At 42.2% G+C, this 21,078-nt stretch overlaps 1 protein-coding gene across 1 annotated transcript in view; it reads left to right on the forward strand.

Annotated features, from left to right (window-relative positions):
* The window catches only part of lrrc75a (leucine rich repeat containing 75A), a 60,566-nt gene extending 39,898 nt beyond the window's left edge, over nt 1-20,668 (forward strand). Inside the window, exons 4-5 of the mRNA XM_069706653.1 lie at nt 14,161-14,434; nt 14,994-20,668. Of these exons, the coding sequence (XP_069562754.1) occupies nt 14,161-14,434; nt 14,994-15,608 (889 nt within the window). The 3' untranslated portion in view covers nt 15,609-20,668. The remainder of the gene's footprint in view (nt 1-14,160; nt 14,435-14,993) is intronic.
* The last annotated feature ends 410 nt before the right edge of the window (nt 20,669-21,078 follow it).

Consider the following 21,078-nt stretch of genomic DNA (forward strand, 5'->3'; position numbering starts at 1 on the left):
GCGGAATACAGTCTGGTAACTCGGCTTGTATCAGTATTTGCACAGCCACTCTGAAGGCCGGACCAATCAGTGACAAGTGTCAGTGGCTAACCGTGCTTGTCCCGCCCCTCCTTCGCTGTGATTGGACGACTGGTGGCAGTGACTATCGCAGTGTTAACATTTTTGAACTCTCAGTGACCGGAATAAAAATACCAAATGCTCACAGTGAGCACCGAATCAACACTAAGCAACTCATGGAGCTGCTGGCGGTCTACGGCCGGTACAGGATTCCCGATGGCACGCAGCCTGGCTCATATTCACAGTGACATTAGGTTCTGGTTTGCCCTGGGCTGGCTGTTTAAGTCTGTGAGAAAGCCAAAATCAACATGGATTTCTTTTAAGTATTGTAAATTTCTCACATAACAGAACATACCTTACATGTCTTATATAACATTACTTATCTAAAATGACTTACTTTAATTGAAACAATGATCTTTTACTAACCAAATATTTTTGGTGTCTGACCTTTACCAAGTACTTTTGATGGCTAAACCTAACCAACTTGCAAACCGTATCACATTTAACCCAAACTCTTTCTAAACCGGACCACTTGGTTCTTGGTGCCTGTACCCAAAGGCATGCCCACTTCCAGTTCTTAGTTGGGATGGGAACATTAACTTCAGTCCTGAAGTATTAGTGCAGCCTACATTGTCTCCTACAATCAGGAGACAATGGAGTTTCAAAGTTTCTCAGCACTTCAAAAGCACTCGGACTCTTCCTTCATTTTAATCCTAATCCTTTCCTTTTTCTTTCCCCCGACTGGGCCTCTGACTCATTCTCTCTGCCCTCCATACCGGGTCCCAAATTGAACACTTCTGTCTCCTCATCACTGAGCCTTATAGTAACCCAGAGGCTGTTGCTGGCTTCACAATAACTCTGTGTTCATAGCACGCAGCGGAGAACACAGGAAACCATGTAAAACCCATTTCTAAAAATATATGAGATTATTACAGAACCACCGGCAATGCTGTGAGAGCAGGAGGCGATGTAAGACCCAGTAGAAAAGGTGATTCAGACGGATTATGCTTTTGATACAGTTTAATGATCTGCTCTCACAGGGCTTAAAGGAAACTGTGGACTTTTAAATGTGATGATGTAATGGAGAACATGTCTTAAATCCTTCCTTCTCGCTTCTAAATGAGAGAAAACAGCAAAAAGCTCTGGACCGTCTACTCTCATCTGCAAAACACGTGCTTGTTAAGAAAGCGCCATCATTCTTCTCTCATTATGCAGCACAATCATATAAAAGCATTGTGGCGAAGCAGAGAAATTCAAATGTAACCTTTTCTGTCTGTATCCATGATGTAAAGCCCAGTGTCGAATGGTGACATACAGTCTCACCCGTCATACTTGAAATGCATTGGCATGGCTGAATATGAATGCATAAGTACATTTGAATCAGATAAAGTCGGACGGATGCCATTTCCATCTCCAGCTCGGCCTCTTCCACAATACAACACCGTCGTCTGTCTGTGAATCATGTTTATTACCAGCGGACCAGTGACCCCTTGTAGCTGTGTGAATAATGGCATTACCCACTGAGCTGCTGCCTGACACAGATAAAGACACTTTGTGCAGAGCAACTCTCGGTTGATCTCAGAGTATTTTGTTGACTCATGACTGAATGGGAGTCATCTGCTTTGGTCACAGTTGGGTTTCTCCTTCACGTCATTAAAGCTAAAAGATGAAATCAACGGTTTGCGACCACGTCAGAAGTTTACGTTTCAACGGTTAAAAAAACGCTTCCTGATGTTGACGGAGAGTAGACGTGGGTCCTCCAGTGGCGAGGGCAGCTCAGAATATGCTTCTCTGAAAGATGCAGTGAATAACTGTTTACCGCTGGAGGGCATCAAAACAAGATGACAGAAACACAACCATAGACTTTATATAAAAATGCACGTCGCTTCCAGGTCTAAAAAAGTGAAGCGCCTCGGTCCTGAATGCATCACTGAGGTGCCAATAATGATGTTAAAGCAAGTGTCATATTGCATTTATACAACAAGTTACCGTCTAAATAAAATATGTAATCAAAATGTATTGATATTGTGGGGCAATTCGCCCTCAAAATACAAAACATTTTGTTAGTGTGATCTCCGTTTCCATGGCAATACATGGGGTGTGACTAACAAGTGTCAGTAGAAGCAAATGCAACGTATGCAATGTTAACTACTCCAGGAAGTAGTCCGACCCTTAGCAACGACCCTAGCAACAGAGAGGAGGTTGAGTCTGTTTTATTGCTTTTTAGAGATCAAACTGAATAAATACAACACATAAAAACACTAAACTGCTTAGCTAGCTCAATTTTGTGGTAAGTTATCTGCTGAAAAAAGATATCGATGGAGTCATGTCTTTTTAAGATTTTAGCACCGTGTCATGTGTTAAAACCAAACCGGTCCAGCTAGCTGCAACTAGGATTTTAAGTGCGCGACTATCCGTGGTGTTACGGTACGGGTGCTCGGATCAAACAAAAAGGACCAAAAGAGATCTGATTTTGCCAAATCTGTTAAATTTAATAGACCTATAAAAAGTAAAAACAACATTATATTGCATATTATATGAAATTCAGTTGTAGTTACAGTATATATTCCCATTATAGTGATATTTCGGATACGGAGTGATATTTCTAGTGATGAGCAGGCTGTGATGTCATGCTGATTTGAGCACGTTTCAAAAGTACAGTTGACCAATCAGATCTCTGCGTCAGAACTACTTGTTGTATAATCAAGTTTCTGGTTTTGGTGGGTGGGGATAGTTCCCCCTAGCTCCTCCCCATCTCGTCCAAATATGGTCTCTACTGGCTCCAAAAAACTGAGACGGGGACAGACAGAAAGTGAGACGCATGGCTTGTGTTTCCACATGACGTACTTCTCTTAGTACACGGACATACAGTACTCTTTACACATCAGTACTCTTACGTGGGTAATACTTGAATATCGACAGGGAAGTGTTGTCTTAAATCGTGAAAATGTCAGTTCGCAGCCTGATTGGGTGGCGTCACTGTTCTCCACTATATACCCTATTGGATGATGAGCGATCAGTAGTTTTCATTCCATTTACAGTAATGAAAGGAACTTAAACAAACATTTCAACAAATCATCTGACAGTTGTGAAAATACCCAAAAGAACTAAACTGAGAAAAGCTTCACAAGTCAATCTGTGATTCAGCCACTTGGAAACGTACACTAAGGAGATATTTATGTGGGTCACCTGAATGAGAGGGAACAACAGAGATGATGTGTCATCAGAGGATGATGTAGTGGTGTCCAACCAGAGTCAGGAAGAGAAATGTGTGTTCTTGATTTTCTTGTGCACGAACACTCCAGCAGCTGATTTCCCTCCCTCCTCGTCCTCCTCTGGTTGAAATCGGCCTAATCAGTGTAATCAGATGCTGCAGTGATTAGTTCGATAGTGACTCTGCATAAATGCGGCTCCTGATAGCACACGATGACATGAAACCACAGAGCGAGGGGTGGGATTGGAGTCAGTGACATCTCTTGAAGTACAGTGCATCCGGAAAGTATTCACAGCGCTTCACTTTTTCAAAATGGATAAAACAATTTTTTTCCCCTCAAAATTCTACACATAATACCCCATAATGACAATGTGAAAAAAGTTTTTTTGAAAGTTTTGCAAATCTATTAAAAATAAAGAACAGAAAAATCACATGTACATATTATTCACAGCCTTTGCCATTACACTCAAAATTGAGCTCAGGTGCATCCTGTTTCCACTGATCATCCTTCAGATGTTTCTACAACTTGATTGGAGTCCACCTGGTAAATTCAGTTGATTGGACATGATTTGTTAAGGCACACACCATCTATATAAGGTCCCACAGTTGACAGTGCATGTCAGAGCACAAACCAAGCCATGAAGTCCAAAGAATTGTCTGTAGACCTCTGAGACAGGATTGTATTGAGGCACAGATCTGGGGAAGGGTACAGAAACATTTCTGCAGCATTGAAGGTCCCAATGAGCACAGTGGCCTCCATCATCTGTAAATGGAAGAAGTTTGGAACCACCAGGACTCTTCCTGGAGTCGGCCGCCCGGCCAAACTGAGCGATCGGGGGAGAAGGGCCTTAGTCAGGGAGGTGACCAAGAACCCGATGGTCACTCTGATAGAGCTCCAACGTTGCTCTGTGAAGAGAGGAGAACCTTCCAGAAGGACAACCATCTCTGCAGCACTCCACCAAGCAGGCCTGTATGGTAGAGTGGCCAGACGGAAGACACTCCTCAGTAAAAGGCTCATGACAGCCCACCTGGAGTTTACCAAAAGGCACCTGAAGGACTCTCAGACCATGAGAAACTAAATTCTCTTCTGATGAAATAAAGATTGAACTCTTTGGCCTGAATGCCAAGCGTCATGTCTGGAGGAAACCAGGCAGCGCTCATCACCTGGCCAACACCATCTCTACGGTGAAGCATGGTGGTGGCAGCATCATGCTGTGGGGATGTTTTTCAGCGGCACGAACTGGGAGACGAGTCAGGATGGAGGGAAAGATGAATGCAGCAATGTACAGAGACATCCTTGATGAAAACCTTCTCCAGAGCGCTCTGGACCTCAGACTGGGGCGAAGGTTCATCTTCCAACAGGACAACGACCCGAAGCACACAGCCAAGATAACAAAGGAGTGTCTTTGGGACAACTCTGTGAATGTCTTTGAGAGGCCCAGGCAGAGCCCAGACTTGAACCTGATTGAACATCTCTGGAGAGATCTGAAAATGGCTGTGCACCAACGCTCCCCATCCAACCTGATGGAGCTTGAGAGGTCCTGTAAAGAAGAATGGGAGAAACTGCCCAAGAATAGGAGCCAAGCTTATAGCATCATACTCAAAAAGACTTGAGGCTGTAATTGCTGCCAAAGCTGCTTCAACAAAGTATTGAGCAAAGGCTGTGAATACTTATGTACGTGTTATATTTTCGTTCTTTATCTTTAATAGATTTGCAAAAATTTTAAACAAACTTTTTTCACTTTGTCATTATGGGATATTGCATGTAGAATTTTGAGGAAAAAAATTAATTTAATCCATTTTGGAATAAGGCTGTAACAAAGTGAAGTGCTCTGAATACTTTCTGAATGCACTGTCTGTCACAACCGCTCATTCAGATAGAGAGTCATGTTTTGTGCATCTCAGATAAGAGGCTCTATTGTGAGGTAACTGTCGGCAGAAATACAGTGGATCCAACCTCTCACTGCCTCTCTGCCACCTCTGTAAACCCTGCAGCAAGTAAGGAGAAGGTGAAGAGTTTTTCTTCTCTCACCTTGTCTGTCAAAGAGGAGGAACACACACACCAGCTGACTGGGCGATAAATGATCTCTGGGTTAGACAAAGACGCAGGGGGACAGGTAGAGGAGAGGTAAGGGCAGAATCTGAAGGCATACCTGGAGCGGACTATGAATTACAAGCATTTTCTAGTTAGTCCAACCCTGAGATCAGTCATCACCCAATCAGCTGGTGTTGTGTTCCTCCTCTTTCACTTGGTTATTGTTTGGCACAAAAGCTACTACATAGGCATCTATGTTGTTTTATTAGACAATCTGAACCCTGGTCTTCTGGATGAAAGTCCTGGGTGTGATTATGGATTGTATATAAAAGCGGACGTAGCTTCCGTGTCTAACCAAGCGGCAACCAATGGTTGTGAACGGCCATTATGAAGTTCGGATTTTGGCCGGTGCCATTTTGCTAGTCCCGAACAGTTTGGAGCAGGAAGTGACCATATTTGGACGAGCTGGGGGGGGTGAGCGAGTGGTGGATCCGACTCGCTCTGATTGGAAACCCGGCGACACTACGACCCGCCCACCGATAGCTGTAACCTGACTGCACCACAGGCCTGTCACTCAAACAGACACGCCCCCAAAAACACAGCTTTTTGAAGCTTATTTTATAATTAATAACGGGATTATTTTCAGATGGACGGACAGAAAACTAATAAGAAGGAGTGACTTTAGCTCACAAAACTGAAATAACTTATTGAGTTCGAATTTCATGAGAGAAGTTGAATATCTAATATTTATGTACTTTCTTTAAAGTAGGTTTTTCAAGTCAGGATTTTTACTCAATGTAGTATTTTACATGATTGTATTGGTACTTGTACTTAAGCAAATGGTCTGAATATTTCTTCCACCACTGTGAAAACCACCTGCATATAATCTGCATCCCAGCCCTCATTTATAAACATGTCATGTCTAAAGAAGAAGCTGCTGGTTCACCTGGATTCATCTTCTTAGTCTTTTTTAGGAAACAAGTGGGTGGTTTCAGATCTCAGAGAAAGGAATTACGCAGAGAAAGGAGTGCGTGTGACGTGGATCTGTGGAAATAAATATGGGCGATATGGCTGGACAGCTCGTATTGAGAGGTGCAGTCGGGTGGAGGCAGACACAGAGACGATGATGCAGGGATGGAGGTGAAAGACAGTTAATCCTCACGCCGAAGACAAGCCGAGGCAGTAGTGGCATTTTTCTGAGATGCGATCTGAATTCTAGGCAACGACGACGTCCCGGTGTCTTAATACAGGCTTCATTTCTGTAGGAAAGTAGAGGAGTAGCTTATGACTCATAGGATATTATCATGTTGATGTGAAAATTAGAGGTACAAAGGTCATCAAAATATCAGCACGGGAACGTTGGGTTCCAAATACATTTCTGCTCATTTTTCAGCCATCTGTGCTTTGATTGTAACCGAATCAGAGTCGTTCTCAGTCAGGCCAGACGCCTCTCGCACAGGAAACACAAAAAATGTCACAGAGTTACAAGAGGAGGTAAAGGGCTGCACCACTGATTTTAAATGCTTACATATTCCATGACTGCCAGTCATTTCCCAAAGCATGCAGCCTTATTTTAACTTTTGTAATATTTTGCAGCCTTGTTTAAGTTTTGGAAATAAAATGTTATGGAGGTACGCTCACCATAATATTCAGTGTATAACAGCCTTTTGTCCTGGAACTAATTTCCATGACGGAGAGATCATCCGTAACGTGGACTCACTTCAACATTAATGTTCTCTTTACATGTTAAAGCGTCAGTAATAGTGATCAAATAAGTGGTGTAATGTAACAAAGTAATAACACTTTTTTACAGTATTTTGGGGGGAATATCTGTACTTGCTAGCTCGTTGTGACTACTTCATAATAACTGAATACAATTAATCCTGCTTTTCACTTGTAGCCCCAGTTCAGCAGGTGTTACAGTGTTGCTGTAAAATAATAAACTTTATAGTTTTCAAAACACTAACCACTTGCTTTTTTTTATTTACTTGTAATTTAAGCACTTGAGTCCATTTGAAAAATACTTTTAATTCTTAAATACAGTAAATATCAGACAACTTTTGACTTTCATTCAAGTAATTCTCTATTATCTGACTTTAACTTTTACTTCAGTTATTTTCTGGTAAGATATCTGTACTTTTACTCAAGTGTTTATACACCAATGCGGAACATATGAGTACTTTTACAAGAACTTGTAATAGTTCTCCACTTTTACTAAAGTAAACTTTTGAATGCAGGAGTTTGATTTGTCCTGCTATACCGTGGTAGAACCTGACCTAACTATTACTGTTAAAACACTGATGTATTATTTACAAAGTTACAATGTGAGTGATGCTATTGTCCGTGTATACCTCTGATGTCATATCCCCGGCCCTCCGTCCCACCATCTCCCTCGTTGTGTTCCACACAGAGGCGGAGGAGCTCAGCTGGAAGTGGGAGAGTGTCTCTGTCTCTGGAGCGTGGGATTCTGGTCTGAAGCCAAACACATCATGAGCTCTCTCAGAGTCTCATCTGCTTTTTATTTGCACACGACAAGTCTTCCCTTTTTGTTTATTGCTTTAAAGTGAGGAGGGCAGAGTGGTGTTGGAAGCTCTGCTGTGTATAGTGACAGAAGTGGGGGACCGGTGAACCATGGGAAAGTCCTCTAGAAACAGTTTTTCCATGCTGATGACATATGGGACACAATGCAGTGATTGAAGATAGCCGTCAGGTTGAGATGTGTGTAAATAGACTTTTCTGGAATCGGGTTAAACTAAATGTTTTTCTGTTTTCTGTTGAGTGCAGAAAAACATTCCCTTCGGACAGACGGAGGTGGGAGGGCCAGCCGAGCGTGGGAGGAGAATATGGAGTGAAATGATTATCAGTGGTCTCAAACCACGTGTAATGGGGAGACGAGGGCATCTCTGCACCAGCTGTGTTCACTAATTAGCACACTTTCACTCAGAGAGGAGAAGGCGGGCTGCTGTGCAGAGTTGAGTTGGTGCACAAAGCTCCAGGGCGGCTGTGGGAAGTGGTTTGGGACCACTTACTCAGACAGTGAGGGCCAGCCTCATCAGCCTCAAGGTGCTTTTCTCGTTCATTTGCATTTACTTTCCAGTGATTTCTTAATCCAAAATACAAATTGACTCTTTATTATCAGAAAATGGCTGACATGGATGTACAAGCAGCTGAGCTGCCTGTTACTCATATTGTCAACAAATGAAATAGAACAATCAGTCACCCTTGTGAAGGTTAGTGCTGTTCCAAGTGCTTTATATAAGCTTGTAATGAGACAATAAAACATTTTAAATCTCAAAAAACAGTCAAAATAAAAATGAACTAAATAAAAAACGGTGTCTTCTAAAATATATCTGAAAAGAGCATCAGTTGGTAGTTTATTATAAGGGGACTCAGCCACATAAAGCTGTTTGTCTTCAATCAATCAATAAATTCATTATTTTATTGAACATGACAGAAAAAAATATATATAAAATGTAATAAAAGCAAATTAACACAAAAAGAAACATAATTTGTATAAGAATATAACAACAGCCAAATGAAAAGGCTAGAAATCATGTTCAAAACAGATGGGAAGAAGTTCAACAACTTTTATACTTCTACATCCTTGTATTGTTGAATTGTTGGGTTTCTCTGTATAATGTTGTAAAGTCTTGCTGTAAGGACTTTAATGTGTTAAGTGCCATGAAATAACCTGTGTTGTGATTTGGTGCTATATAAATAAAAATTGAATTGAATTGCTAATCATAGATGTGATCAAAAAAGAAATGAAAAGAAAGAAACAGCATAGCTGTGGAAAAAAGATGCTGTGTTACGGGGGGAAATGTGTAGATTATGAAAGGCCCAAGAATTGATCCTTAAAGTTAATTTGCAGTAGTCGGAGCAATGATCAGCTGCTATGAAGATAAGAGCCAAACACGTTTATAAATGTGGTCTCATTAAAAGAATCAAAAGATCACTAGATCAGATCACTAAGTACCAAAACTAACTACGTCTTATAGTCCAACAGCTCCCAATATTTCCTGACATCTCTGTCCATACTCAGAAGATATGTGTGCTGTATAACGTGCTGTTCATCAGGCTGCTTTATGCTAATGAAGATCTGAGTGATACAACATTTGCCACAAGTCACAGCCCATTAGTGGATCTTTAACTTCATAAATGTACCATTTAATTTTATAGTTACATTTAATTTAATTAAAGTATCATGATTTCTTAAAAGAGCCCTGTAGATACTAGCAAACGTTACTCACACAGGAGTAAATAGTGCATCTGTTGGGGAATATTTTTAACAGCAGATTAACACATTTGCTGGACTGAGCGAAGGACTGGTAGATGGTTCTGGGAAACTGTCAGGCTTTAGCTAAAGATAGGATACTTGTTATTAGCATCAGCTCACTGTCGTTTTGAATGGGATTCCTTGATAATAAGACATACATAGCATATTAATAGATGTAATCTTTGAAGCTTGTGCTCACCGACACAACCTGCCCAGCACCAAACAGCCAAGTTAGAAACTAGATGGTGACCAAAGTGGAGCATCTGGCAGCTAAAGAAACATTTATGTTTCTCAGGATTTGAGTTGAATAAACCAACGTAATTACATCACTGCTTTTATTGTACAGTTTGGTTTGACACTCAACAAATATAGTACAGAGTTGTTAACCACTAAAGCAGTATGTTTTACAGCAGCTTTCCATTAGTAATCTGAGCTATCTATCTCACTTAGACACAAATGTTGGTTTATTTTCACTAAATTTAGACTTCTTTTCCTCGAGTTCCTGTCCTGACCATAAATGTCTTCAGAAACCCCAACTAGTGTTTTGTTTTGCTCACATTTGAACTCGAGATGTACTGAAAGTAATTGCAGAACAAATTGCAGAGACGTGTGGAGATCCCCTGAGATCCCAGACTTTCCAGAGCTCTTACAGACAACTCTTCAAATCCCATCAGAGAGCCAAATGCCAGTGATGTCCGTCATGTCTCCACCAGAGGCTGAAAAATACAGCTGCTCAGTGTTTATTAGAGAGTTTGAGATACTGGCAGCATTTCATTCTAATATTTTCATTTTGATATTTAGAGCCTTATTTAAGGTGTTCAGAGTGAGATCCAAAGATATCTGACTGCAAACCAATGCTTTGCTTTGTGGCTAAATTCAAGCAAATAAATTCAGTCACTAAAAGATGACCATTGTCTTTAAAGAAAATAATACTAATAATAGGTTTGTTAATTTGTCAGTCTTGATGTTAAAGGGTAAAGTTTAAAGGGCTGCGTGATTGTCTAAAAGTCAAAACACAACATATCCATCACACCCTCTTCACCACGGCTGCTGTCACACCGCTCATCCGACTGCTGCTGCTGCTGTCAGCGTTTCAGCCGCCACCTGTAGTCGTTGCTATCTTCCCTCCCGACACCCCGCTGACCTGAGATCAACATTTCTTTGAGTGATGATGTCCGAGCCCACAAAGGAAACTGTCCCAGATTATGGGCATGAATCATCTGTCCAATGTCCAATAAGAAAAATGGTAAATACTGTGTAGTTGTAGATTCTTAAAAGTGAGAATAATGCTCTGTTGTAATTTTCGTATCTCGGAGCGTAAAGGAACATTTTTCACTGGATAAATGGATAAAACATATCAAATAAAAATGATTTCCTACTTAAGACTTTGCATTTTGTTATACTGTCTCAAGTGGACCTCTTACACACAGTGAAAGAGACAAAACCGTATCGTGCATGGATCATCTCTAGACCAATGCTGTGTTCAAATGGAGAATTTATGTCCTATGAACACTCACTGTTTTGAGTGCATAAGTCCGTTCACACTGTCAAGTACAGAAACATGCAGTTCACTACAAGTACCAGGATGATGCACATAAAAATGGCCAAAACTGAAATGTGAAACTCTGGACACTTTCCAACCTAAACGGTCGCCATCTTGGCTCCGTAGAGGAAGGGGGCGGGGCCACCGACGAAGAGAATTTTCGAATTAAGTCTTCTGAGGAAGCTGCAGCTGTTCCTGAACACTGAAGTGTTTATTTGTTTTACTGAGTAGCACCATACTGCTGCTGGACAGAAGTCATCAGTGTGTTTATTGAGGGCCGAGAAACACGTTGATTTCTGGGTAAAATAATTAAAGCTGTAGATATGTTGGCAGGAGATGCATTCACAGGCTCCGGTTATTTCCGGTCAGTGCAGAACGTCAGTGTGCGGTTTGAGACAACACTTCCCTTTTTAGAGATAGAGATCTGGCTCTTTCTCCTTTTCTATCCGATGCACCTTTCATACCTGCTAGTTTGGTTTAATGTCTGGTAAAAGCACCTTAACTCCCAACATCTAAACACGGTAATGCTAAAATGACCCAGCTACAAACATCAGCACCCTCCACCAATCTTAACCGACACTGGGAGATTTACAGCAATTTTTTTGAGCCCCTTCATATCAAACCAGAACCCAGTGACAGGAGGCTGAGTGAGTAAAACATTTTTGGAGAGCTAAATGTGACCCACGCTCACTGCTCTGCTTTGGGCTGCTCTGGCCTAGATTCCTGTAAAGTCCCTCCGGTATGTGAGTAGATAAATATATTCAGTTAACAGATGATAACAGTTGAATCCCACAGTCGCTTGTATCCCATTAAACCTCGGGCCTCGGCAGTCGCTGGGGGAACAGATTGACCACCATCTTGTTCATCTTAAATCAAGCATCCTTTCTTGAACTGTGTCTCCCACAACCTCACGTCCATGTGTGTGTAGTTTGAGGGTGATAACTGGCCTTCATCTCCATCTCCGCTGTGTATTGTTTTCATTTCTAAGCTCAAAAAAATTCAATTTATTATCTCCCAGACCCCAGATCCGCCCTTTGTGCTCGACTCCTATAATTCTCGGCCAAATCCAGGCGCCCCACTGGGATTATTTTTAGCTCAGACTGTCCGCTTGGAGAGTATATGGCTTTGAATGTTTGCTGTTCGACGGCCATCTTTTTTTATCCCCCAAACTTCACTTTGTTAAGCCCTAAATCCCCTCAGCGTCTCTCTGTCTCTGTCTGTGTCCCCAGAGGTCCCTTTAGTTGCACTGTACTCTTCATACAGTTTCCATTCGCTTCCGATGTACAATGTCTACCTGGCTTCATGCAGTGTGGACATTTTATTTCCTCCCTCTTCGCTGGCAGATGCTGCTGGTCTGTCTTTTCGATTGATGTTTCTGATATACCTTCATCTTTAAAAACTTCTTATAACTTCGACAAAAAAAATGCTGATTTCGAAAGCTACTAGCTTATTTTTTTTAGTTTCAACCAGATGCACCAGTCTGATCAGCATCAGGACTCATAATCAAGCATTAAATACAATTTCCTCATCAGAGACTGCTCATGTAGTTATTAGTATCACAGTAACTCTGGCCCAGCCTGCTATTATCACACCCAAATCCAGTTTGTGTATATATGGGTCATCCTCCATGGGGAATCGTTTCCCGTAGTTGTATCCTAATGGGTGTTGATAGTTAGCCCGGCTGCACCGACAGTGGCTCACAGCTGTGATAACAATCAGGTAGCCCCTCCTTCACTGTGATTGGACGGCTGGTGACAGTGACGAGCGCAACTAAGGTGAAAGAAAGCGTTGAACGTTCAGCGCTCAACACAGAATAATCCCTCAACACAGAATAATCCCTCAACACAGAATAATCCCTCAACACCTCGTCACACTGCTGGCGCTCAATAAAAACAACTTTACCGATGCGCTGTGCTTTGGTGGACGGTAGGTAGTTACAGCGGTGGCAGAGCGTCGTCCGGTTTTGGCGCAAGCTGATTGGTTAAAATTAATGCGAGAGCTACGCCGATGAAGGTCTGCAAACGATTTTCTACGGAGGGGGCCGGTCCCATATTCACAGAGTGGAAATGAGGCAGTGAAATCGGGTCGGGTTCGCTCCAGGCGAGTCGACCTCTGGTAACTTTTGAAACTTTTGGAGCAGCCAATCGAGTTTGACCACCATATGAGTCAAAACTCTTCCACCGCTGCAGTTACATTCAGAGAAAAATGCTTGACTTCAGTGTCATCATACTTAGCCACACCCACTGGCCACCGGTTGGTCAGCTCTTCAGAGTGGCTATGCATATGTGAGCAGGGTTTCCAGACTGTAAACACAGTGAAGAAAACTGAAGCAGAGCAATAGTCCAGCCAGACTAGCTTTGGCATGATGTTACCTTAGATTTAGTTCCTCAGTTAGATTTATACAGATTTGACTTTAAATAGAGCAAAAATAGAGCACAAAGCTTCTAACTGTAACCTGTTAGCACTGCCAACAGCAGCAAAGACAAGAAAGTGCATTTTATGATACCCAGCTTGAACTATGTGCTGCATCAAGCTGCAACATTTTAGGGTCAGATGAAAAGTGGATACATGAACCTTTACAAGCATAAAAACAGAGGAACATTTAAGTTCAGTCCAGTAGTGAAGGAAACCGTTGTTCAAAGCGTTGTGTGCTGAATTCTTCACAGGGAATAAATTACAGCAAATAGGATGCAAACATGGAAACAGAAACATTCCCATGTTGCCGCGCTGAGAAGCATGAAGTTGCACGTTTTATACGATCAGTGGTGTTGCAGTATGTCGGATGTTATTGCACAGAATTATTATGTGCATCTAGTGGTATGGAACGAGTCGCCACTAAAAGGGTTTGTGCAGCACAATAATTCGATATTCTGACAATTCAAGGCAATTACCTCTTGGCATTTTTTGATGAATTATCTACAAACTGAAAATGAAACCGTCTCAGCCGAATCAAATACATAACTGACTCAAAATGTCAGTCACGGCCTTCGGTACGTCGTGCTGCCTCTAATATGTTCTCATTCGCCTGTCTCCAGTCTGAAGGCGGTGCTGTCGACCCCTCCCTCCAGCGGGGCGTTGGATCTTTCCGGCATTCCTCTGACGGCTCGGGACATGGAGCGCCTATGTGCGCACCTCCAGCGCCACGCGTCCACCGTGCTCAGCTTGGAGCTGGGCTTCACCGAGCTGACAGATGAGGCTTTCTTCCTGCTCCTGCCGACGCTGGCCGCGCTGCCGCACCTGGAGACCCTGGCGCTGAACGGAAACAGGCTGACCAGAGCTGTTCTGAAGGAGCTGACTGACGCTCTGAAGGTTGGAAAGTCCCTTCTCTTTTTAATATTTTTTACATATTCTATTACATATAGTAGAAGCAAATTTCACAAACACATGAGGAAACAACAACGCATTGTCAGGATGTTGTTCTTTATGCTCATCGCCAATGCTCAGCACTAACAATGACCCGTCGATAGCTCCCGAAGCTTTCTCAGGTTCTAACCAAGCGGCAACCGGTAGTGACGTTGCCCGTTGGTTTGTGAACAGCCGTTCTGAAGCCGAGAGTTCAGATTTCTGCCGGCACCATTAGTAGACAGAGATTCTCATCACATTTGACCAAAATACAATATTAAGGTCATGGTCTCCTCTTGGAAAACAATGGCTTTTTCATTATAGGTAATCTAGTTACTTTTTACAGCCTACCCAATCTTTAAACCACCTGATGGCAAGTGTTGTCCCTCTGGCTAAAAGAATCCCTGACAATTTGAGCTTAAAGTGTATAAAGACTTTTAACAGTGATCTAATTTCTTTGATGTGTTTTGAGATAATAAAGATCCTCATCATCCTGTTTTCGTTATTGTTTGTTTCTATTCTCTAGGATCCAGGTAGTTTCCCCAGCGTGACCTGGATTGACCTGGGCAACAATGTGGACATCTTCTCGCTGCCGCAGCCCTTCCTAGTCAGCCTGAGGAAGCGCTGTCCCAAGCAGGGCAACCTGCCCACCATCCTGGAGTTCGGAGAGAGCCAGGCCAGCGACCCCCCCGAAAGGCTGAGGGGTCTCGGGGAAGAGGAAGAAACGGACGACGCCAACCGGACGGAGAGCATGGGCGAGCTCCGGTCGGAGGTGGAGGAGGAGCTGGACGGAGAGATGGAGATCGAGGAGATGATGGAGGAGCTGCTGGACTTTGACAGGGAGGCCCAGGGGAAGGACGACGAAGAAGAGAGCATGTGGACGGTAGGGGAGCAGAGGAAAGGAGGGTGGAGGAGGAAGGGGAAGCAAGAGGAGGAGGAGGCAGAGGAAGAGAAGGAGCTGCAGAGGAGAGCGCAGCGGCCCGGGAAGAGGCCGGGGATGGTGGCCGAGGACGAGGACGACACGCAGAGCCGCTCCTCCCGCATGTCCTGCTCCAGCCAATCTCAACACTCTTCTGGAGCGGTGGAGCCAATGAGAGTGGAGGAGGACGACTTGACCGACCAATCGGACCATTTGACCTGATTGCTGCTCCCTGTTACGCTCAAATTTCCCTTCCTGTGTCCAGTCCCATGTGGAAGGTAGCAAGGGAAGTCTGCTGGTTACTGAGCGCGCCTGAAGAGGCTGCAGTGTTGCATGGAATCCATAAGAACACGCAGCTCGATACTCCCTCCACTGATGTGATTTGTGATCCGGCACCGCAGCCGTCAGATACCGACAGTGACCTCTGAACCCAGGTGACTGCAACGTGAGATGCCGATCCCCAACAGGACGTGTGTTTAATCATAACTGTCTGTCGTTACGAATAGACTGAGGATATTTATGCATAGAATAGACGGATCAATTATGTCACATGAGGCTTTTATGTACAGAATGTTCATCTTTATTCAGGTCCTTCCTCCTTGTACTCCTGGTGATACCTCCATGTGCCTGTAACACGTCTCGTTACTGGTTAAAAGTGTGTGATAAAAGAAATACCAGAAAATATTTAAAAAGAAAAAGAAAAAGGATGCACACAAACTAGTCAGGGCCCCACAAACCTTTTGAAAAACCTTTTTTGCCAAAACCTTGAAGAAGAGATGCATAAAATCTCTCCTTCCCACAAACGTCGACAGCGAGCCAGATGGATCGAAGGATGGACGGGAATCGAAAGTCAATGGGAATCGTTTGCTGCTGAACAGATGCACCGTGTTTTAATGGAAAAGAAGTGCGGCGGAGACAAAATTAGCCAACTGAAACAACCGATGAAGGATCAACACAGCTAAGGCGTGATGCTTGTTAGAAAACTGAGTGAGAACAGTTAAAAGCTTCCTGTTTCAGAAGGGTGGTGTCTATGTACAGAGGACAGATGTGATAATTGAATTGCTATGTGTCCCAAAGCAAAGTGCTGAAATATTTAGCAGCTTTTTTCCTCATAATCCAGGTCATGTTTCACTCCATGGTACTGTATACTAGAGGGCAACACATGCTTACAGCGCTGTGTTTATATATAGGCTGCTGCTATGATCGCATTCACGCAGTCCACTGGGTTACAACAAATTATATCTTTCTGCGGTATGTAACTCTCACCCGGTTTCCGCTTCCCCTCCATGTGTCACTTGTAGTCCACACAGAGCTTTAGCAAATTAAGTGTACAGTATAAATAAAAACAGTTTGTTTTTATCTGTCCAGGGGCGACTGTTTAGATTGTAGATGACTAAAAGAGAGATACACTCGGTTCAAGTACTCACGCTTGTTATTTTTGTGGTCTGGAATAGTAATATTTGAGTATAAGAATAACCCTTCAAAGCTGAGTAAGAGCTGAACCAGACTATTAATTTGTTCTATTAGAAATGGCAAGTTTTTTTTTGCCATGGAAAGGAAGACTGAATTTAGTTGCAGAATATCAACTGGTATGAAAGGAAACCTAAGAGCAGTTAAAAATTGATAAATGCAAATATATTTATTTCTAGACGGTCGCCCCAGGCGCTAATACCTTCACCTCTGGAGCTGTTAATGTGCATGGCATAAAAAATGAAGGCTCTTTGTGATGTTTCAGAGGCTTTGCAGTTGCATCACAAATTTGTGTAAACCCAGCTGGTTCCATGATGGCTGAATGGAACAAAGCCCAAATACAGGGGGTGTACAAAATAACAGAAACAGGACAGTAACAACGTCAAAAATGTGGAATTCACGACACCGGTGTTCGTGAATATTTTAAAGGGCCTTTGAGAAGTCTGAGAAAATAAATCTGCGAACTGGACGTGGAGAATGAATATACAATGCTGAGTTGGATTAGAAACAATTGGATCCCGTGTCTTTGGAGCTTGACGCATGCTCACAGGTTAGGTTGAAAATATTCATTATAGCCTCGCACATTTCCCAGTGAAAGATTTTTACTCACCTTTCATCAAAGCTAAAATCCCTTTTAACATCTTAATGAACATCGACCTGGCTCAGTATAAAGGACTCTGAAGATCTGTGAGTTCTTTACAAGTAAGCTAATTAAATTATGCCATTTTAAAAAGTGCTTCGATCAAACTCAATATGAGTCCGTGCATTCTTCTTCCTTGAGAAAACCTGGTGCCTACGTTACCCACAATGCAACCTGACCACCAACCGGTGAGTCAGAGATTCAGGAAGCTTTAAGCAGCTAATGGAGCTGCTAGCCCCAATCAGCATATGAGTAGCAGGCTACAGATGTCTGGTAAACTCAGTTTTTATTATTGTTTTCCTTTTCAGATTGGTAGTCTTCAAACCCATCTAATGCTCGAGTGTAATCACTTGAGGCAACTTGTCAGAGTTCATGAAGGGCCCTAAGACCTGTAAACAGAACACTGGTGTGTAAAATCATCAGAGCGTCCCTTTAAAGTCATAATCTTGAAGATTTTCATTTAGATAAATGTCACAAAGTCAATATCACAGAATGAGGTGACACAATGGCAATTAAACATACACTTCTACAAACTTATGAATCATATTTCCAAAAAGAATGCACATCACATATCTTTCTCAGTTTTATTTCAGCTGCATCATTACTATAAACCCAATATGTACAATTATAATCGAGTTAAATGAAGTACTTTTATAATTATTTTAATTTAAATTGTATGTAATATTGTTATAATAAAGTTAAAGTAGGTTTTATAGTGTTGATGTAGTTGCTGCTTCCAGTCAGACAACAGCAGTTAGCTATTTGTTGTTATGGACGTACAGCACTGTTACACGTTAGGTTGTATTCACTGTGAGCGAGAAACTGCTGACTCCGGTTCACTTTGTTCATGCGCCAAAACTGCTAGCTGTTACTGCATTGGCTTAGTGTAAATGGTAAATGAAAGATTAAATTATTAACCAGAGTATCTACTTAAAAAAAAATAAATAAATAAAGAATCCCGACACTGAAGTGAAGGGTGGGCCGAGCTAAGTCAAATAAATGACATCACACCAATACATCACAGCTGCAGTTATTGTTTATCCCTGCAGGTGTCGCCAAAGAGAACGAAACAGACCTTCGAGATTGTTGCCTTAATATTCAGCAGAAGTTTGAAAGCAAGACGAGCAACCTGTTAAACGTAATCTACAACATTTTAAATCTTCATCCTGAGACCTCATAGGGAATTTAGCATAAGCAAAAGGAAATTATATTTATGGCTGTCCAGTAAAAACTTGTGACCTTCCCTCTGTCTGGTTATAAGTACAGGAATTGAGAAAACTGAATGTGGTCGGCGGTAGCAACATGACACTTTGTGTATCCTGCCAAAGCCTTTAATTTACCCTCCAGTCCACAATGTGACGGCGTGTCAGTGTGATGCTTCACCGCACCTCAGCTTGAAAGTAAAGAGGTAGGTTTGGGGTGGATGGGTGAATAACAGCTGATTTATGGCCAAAACAAAAAAATCAGAATTCAAGTCTGTGAAAAAGTAACATCAATTTCTGTGTCGAAATCTTGTTTTTTAACCAGGTAGTTTTGGTGCCTAACCCTAACCGTGGGGTTTGACTGAGACGCCAAGGGAGTTTGTGCTGTAAATTCGCAAAAGGAAGAAGAGGCAATAGAAAGCAGTGTCAAATTAGGTGTCGCACTCTTTCCAAATCGCATGCTTTTTCCTTTTACTTAAAATAACGCACTACGGATCACGACAGATATGACTAAGAGGGTCGAAGTTCAAGGCACATTTTTATGACGAAGTGGTACATCCCAATTGTACGCATACTGCATGCAATGTACTTTGTAAAGGTAGCTGCAGTTACTACTGAAAGTGAGAAGAAAAAGTCTGCGATTCGGAGTGACGCTAAACTGTGATATCGACACGGTGTCCTCTAGTGGTCTGGAGGGTGCATTACATGCTTTGGTGAAATCCCCCGTTGCTGCATCGCAAACATGTCACCTGGAAGCTTTCCACAAGGCAAACAGCTCCCTTTCATCCCATTAATACAAACCAGCCTGCAGGATTTCAGCAGCATTGCACTTAAAGCTAATTACAGAGAGAAACATCCCTTTAATCTACTTTTAACATACGCTAGTATTGCATTGTCCCTTCGAAATCCGTTTTACAAACAGCTCATCATACTGAACCCTTTAAACAAAGGCAGATGGCTTGTGATGCTGAAGTGAAACAGGAGACGGTAGTCCTTAAAAACCACAAGAGGTTGTTTTTTTTGTAGCAAGCTACTCCGTTGAAGGGTGTCAAATGTCGATTGTTGTAGAGTAAGTTCAGATTGTGATGATGTCATCAACTGATGACCGGCCTTGTATACAGTCAGTGGTTTGGACCCAGTTCTTGGCGTCTTAACTCTTGAGGAAGCTTGTTATTCTCAGGTTTACTGTGACAGGTCTGCGACTGACTGCAGAGAGCGGAGATCAGAAGTACGTGTACATGTTTGTAATGAGCTGAAGCCATGCACTTATCGTGCTTTTATGTGAAGGTCATGGCAAATCAAAGGAGAGAGATCACAACTGAAATTAGATTGATATATCCTCACGGACGCAGGCTTTTAAATTGAAACCTTTGATCCAGAAAATGTGATAATATAAAGATAGCTAAAGATTTGGTCGGCCTGTTAGTATCAGAAAACCTCACACAGTAGCCAGCTTTACTTTGTTCACTGAAATTCTGTGTTAATAGTCAAATACAAAGTGTAGCCACATGTTTATTTTGTGGTGATTTCCTCTCCCAGAATGCTCTCTGCTCGTCACCGCAGGCTAGATGATTCGTCCTTCCATGTTATATGGACTTACAGAGCAGGAGGGGCTATCAATGCTTTAAGTGACCTGAGGGTACGAAGAGACTGTGTATGTGTTGCTCACGAACCGTGCTGAATAACTGAGATGTAAAAACAAACATGTGAATCTGAAGGCATAAGTGTCTGTGGCCTCGGATCTTTTCTCTCTCGTGTTTTCTTCTTCTCTATGTATTCCTAAATCTAAAGTACAGCTCTTTATTTTTCTCTGTACATTATCTCCCCCTTTTCCTCAAAGCTACAGTATTTTATTTCCATGACACTTTATGAAGTTGAGAAGAATACTCATTTAAATTCAGGATAAGATTGAAGAGTATTTTCTGTTTGGTCATGGATCTTACCAATAAATTGTACAATAGGAAAATAAATCCTGCCTTTATCTTACTTCTGTGCTTGAATGTTAAGACTGCTTGAGATCTGTTATCCAAAGATCTGAGCTGTAGGTGTAAGCTACTTACAGTGTGGGCACCCAGAGAGCAGCAGCATTACACAGACCTTAATATGAAGGAGCCTTCGTACCACCACCACCACACCAGCAGTAAATTAACATACGGAAAAATATCCCCTGTGCTTTTACAGTTGTACGTTTTCCTTTACATAAGTCATTACAGCAAATGATGTAGGCTATATGCTTTGATGCGACAAACCTGGGTGAGAAGATTGTTATGAAATCCTTCTTGCTGTTGAGTCATTAACAATCAAGTTGTAAAGGATCATGTTTTTTTTTTTTCCTGACCCGTCCTCTCACAGCAAGAACTATTGTACACTATACAATACT

The sequence above is a fragment of the Brachyistius frenatus genome, unplaced genomic scaffold, assembly GCF_029030835.1.
Source record: "Brachyistius frenatus isolate BFR_SWC_R1_liver_20210118 unplaced genomic scaffold, ASM2903083v1 Contig_1, whole genome shotgun sequence".
In the NCBI taxonomy this organism is placed as follows: domain Eukaryota; kingdom Metazoa; phylum Chordata; class Actinopteri; family Embiotocidae; genus Brachyistius; species Brachyistius frenatus.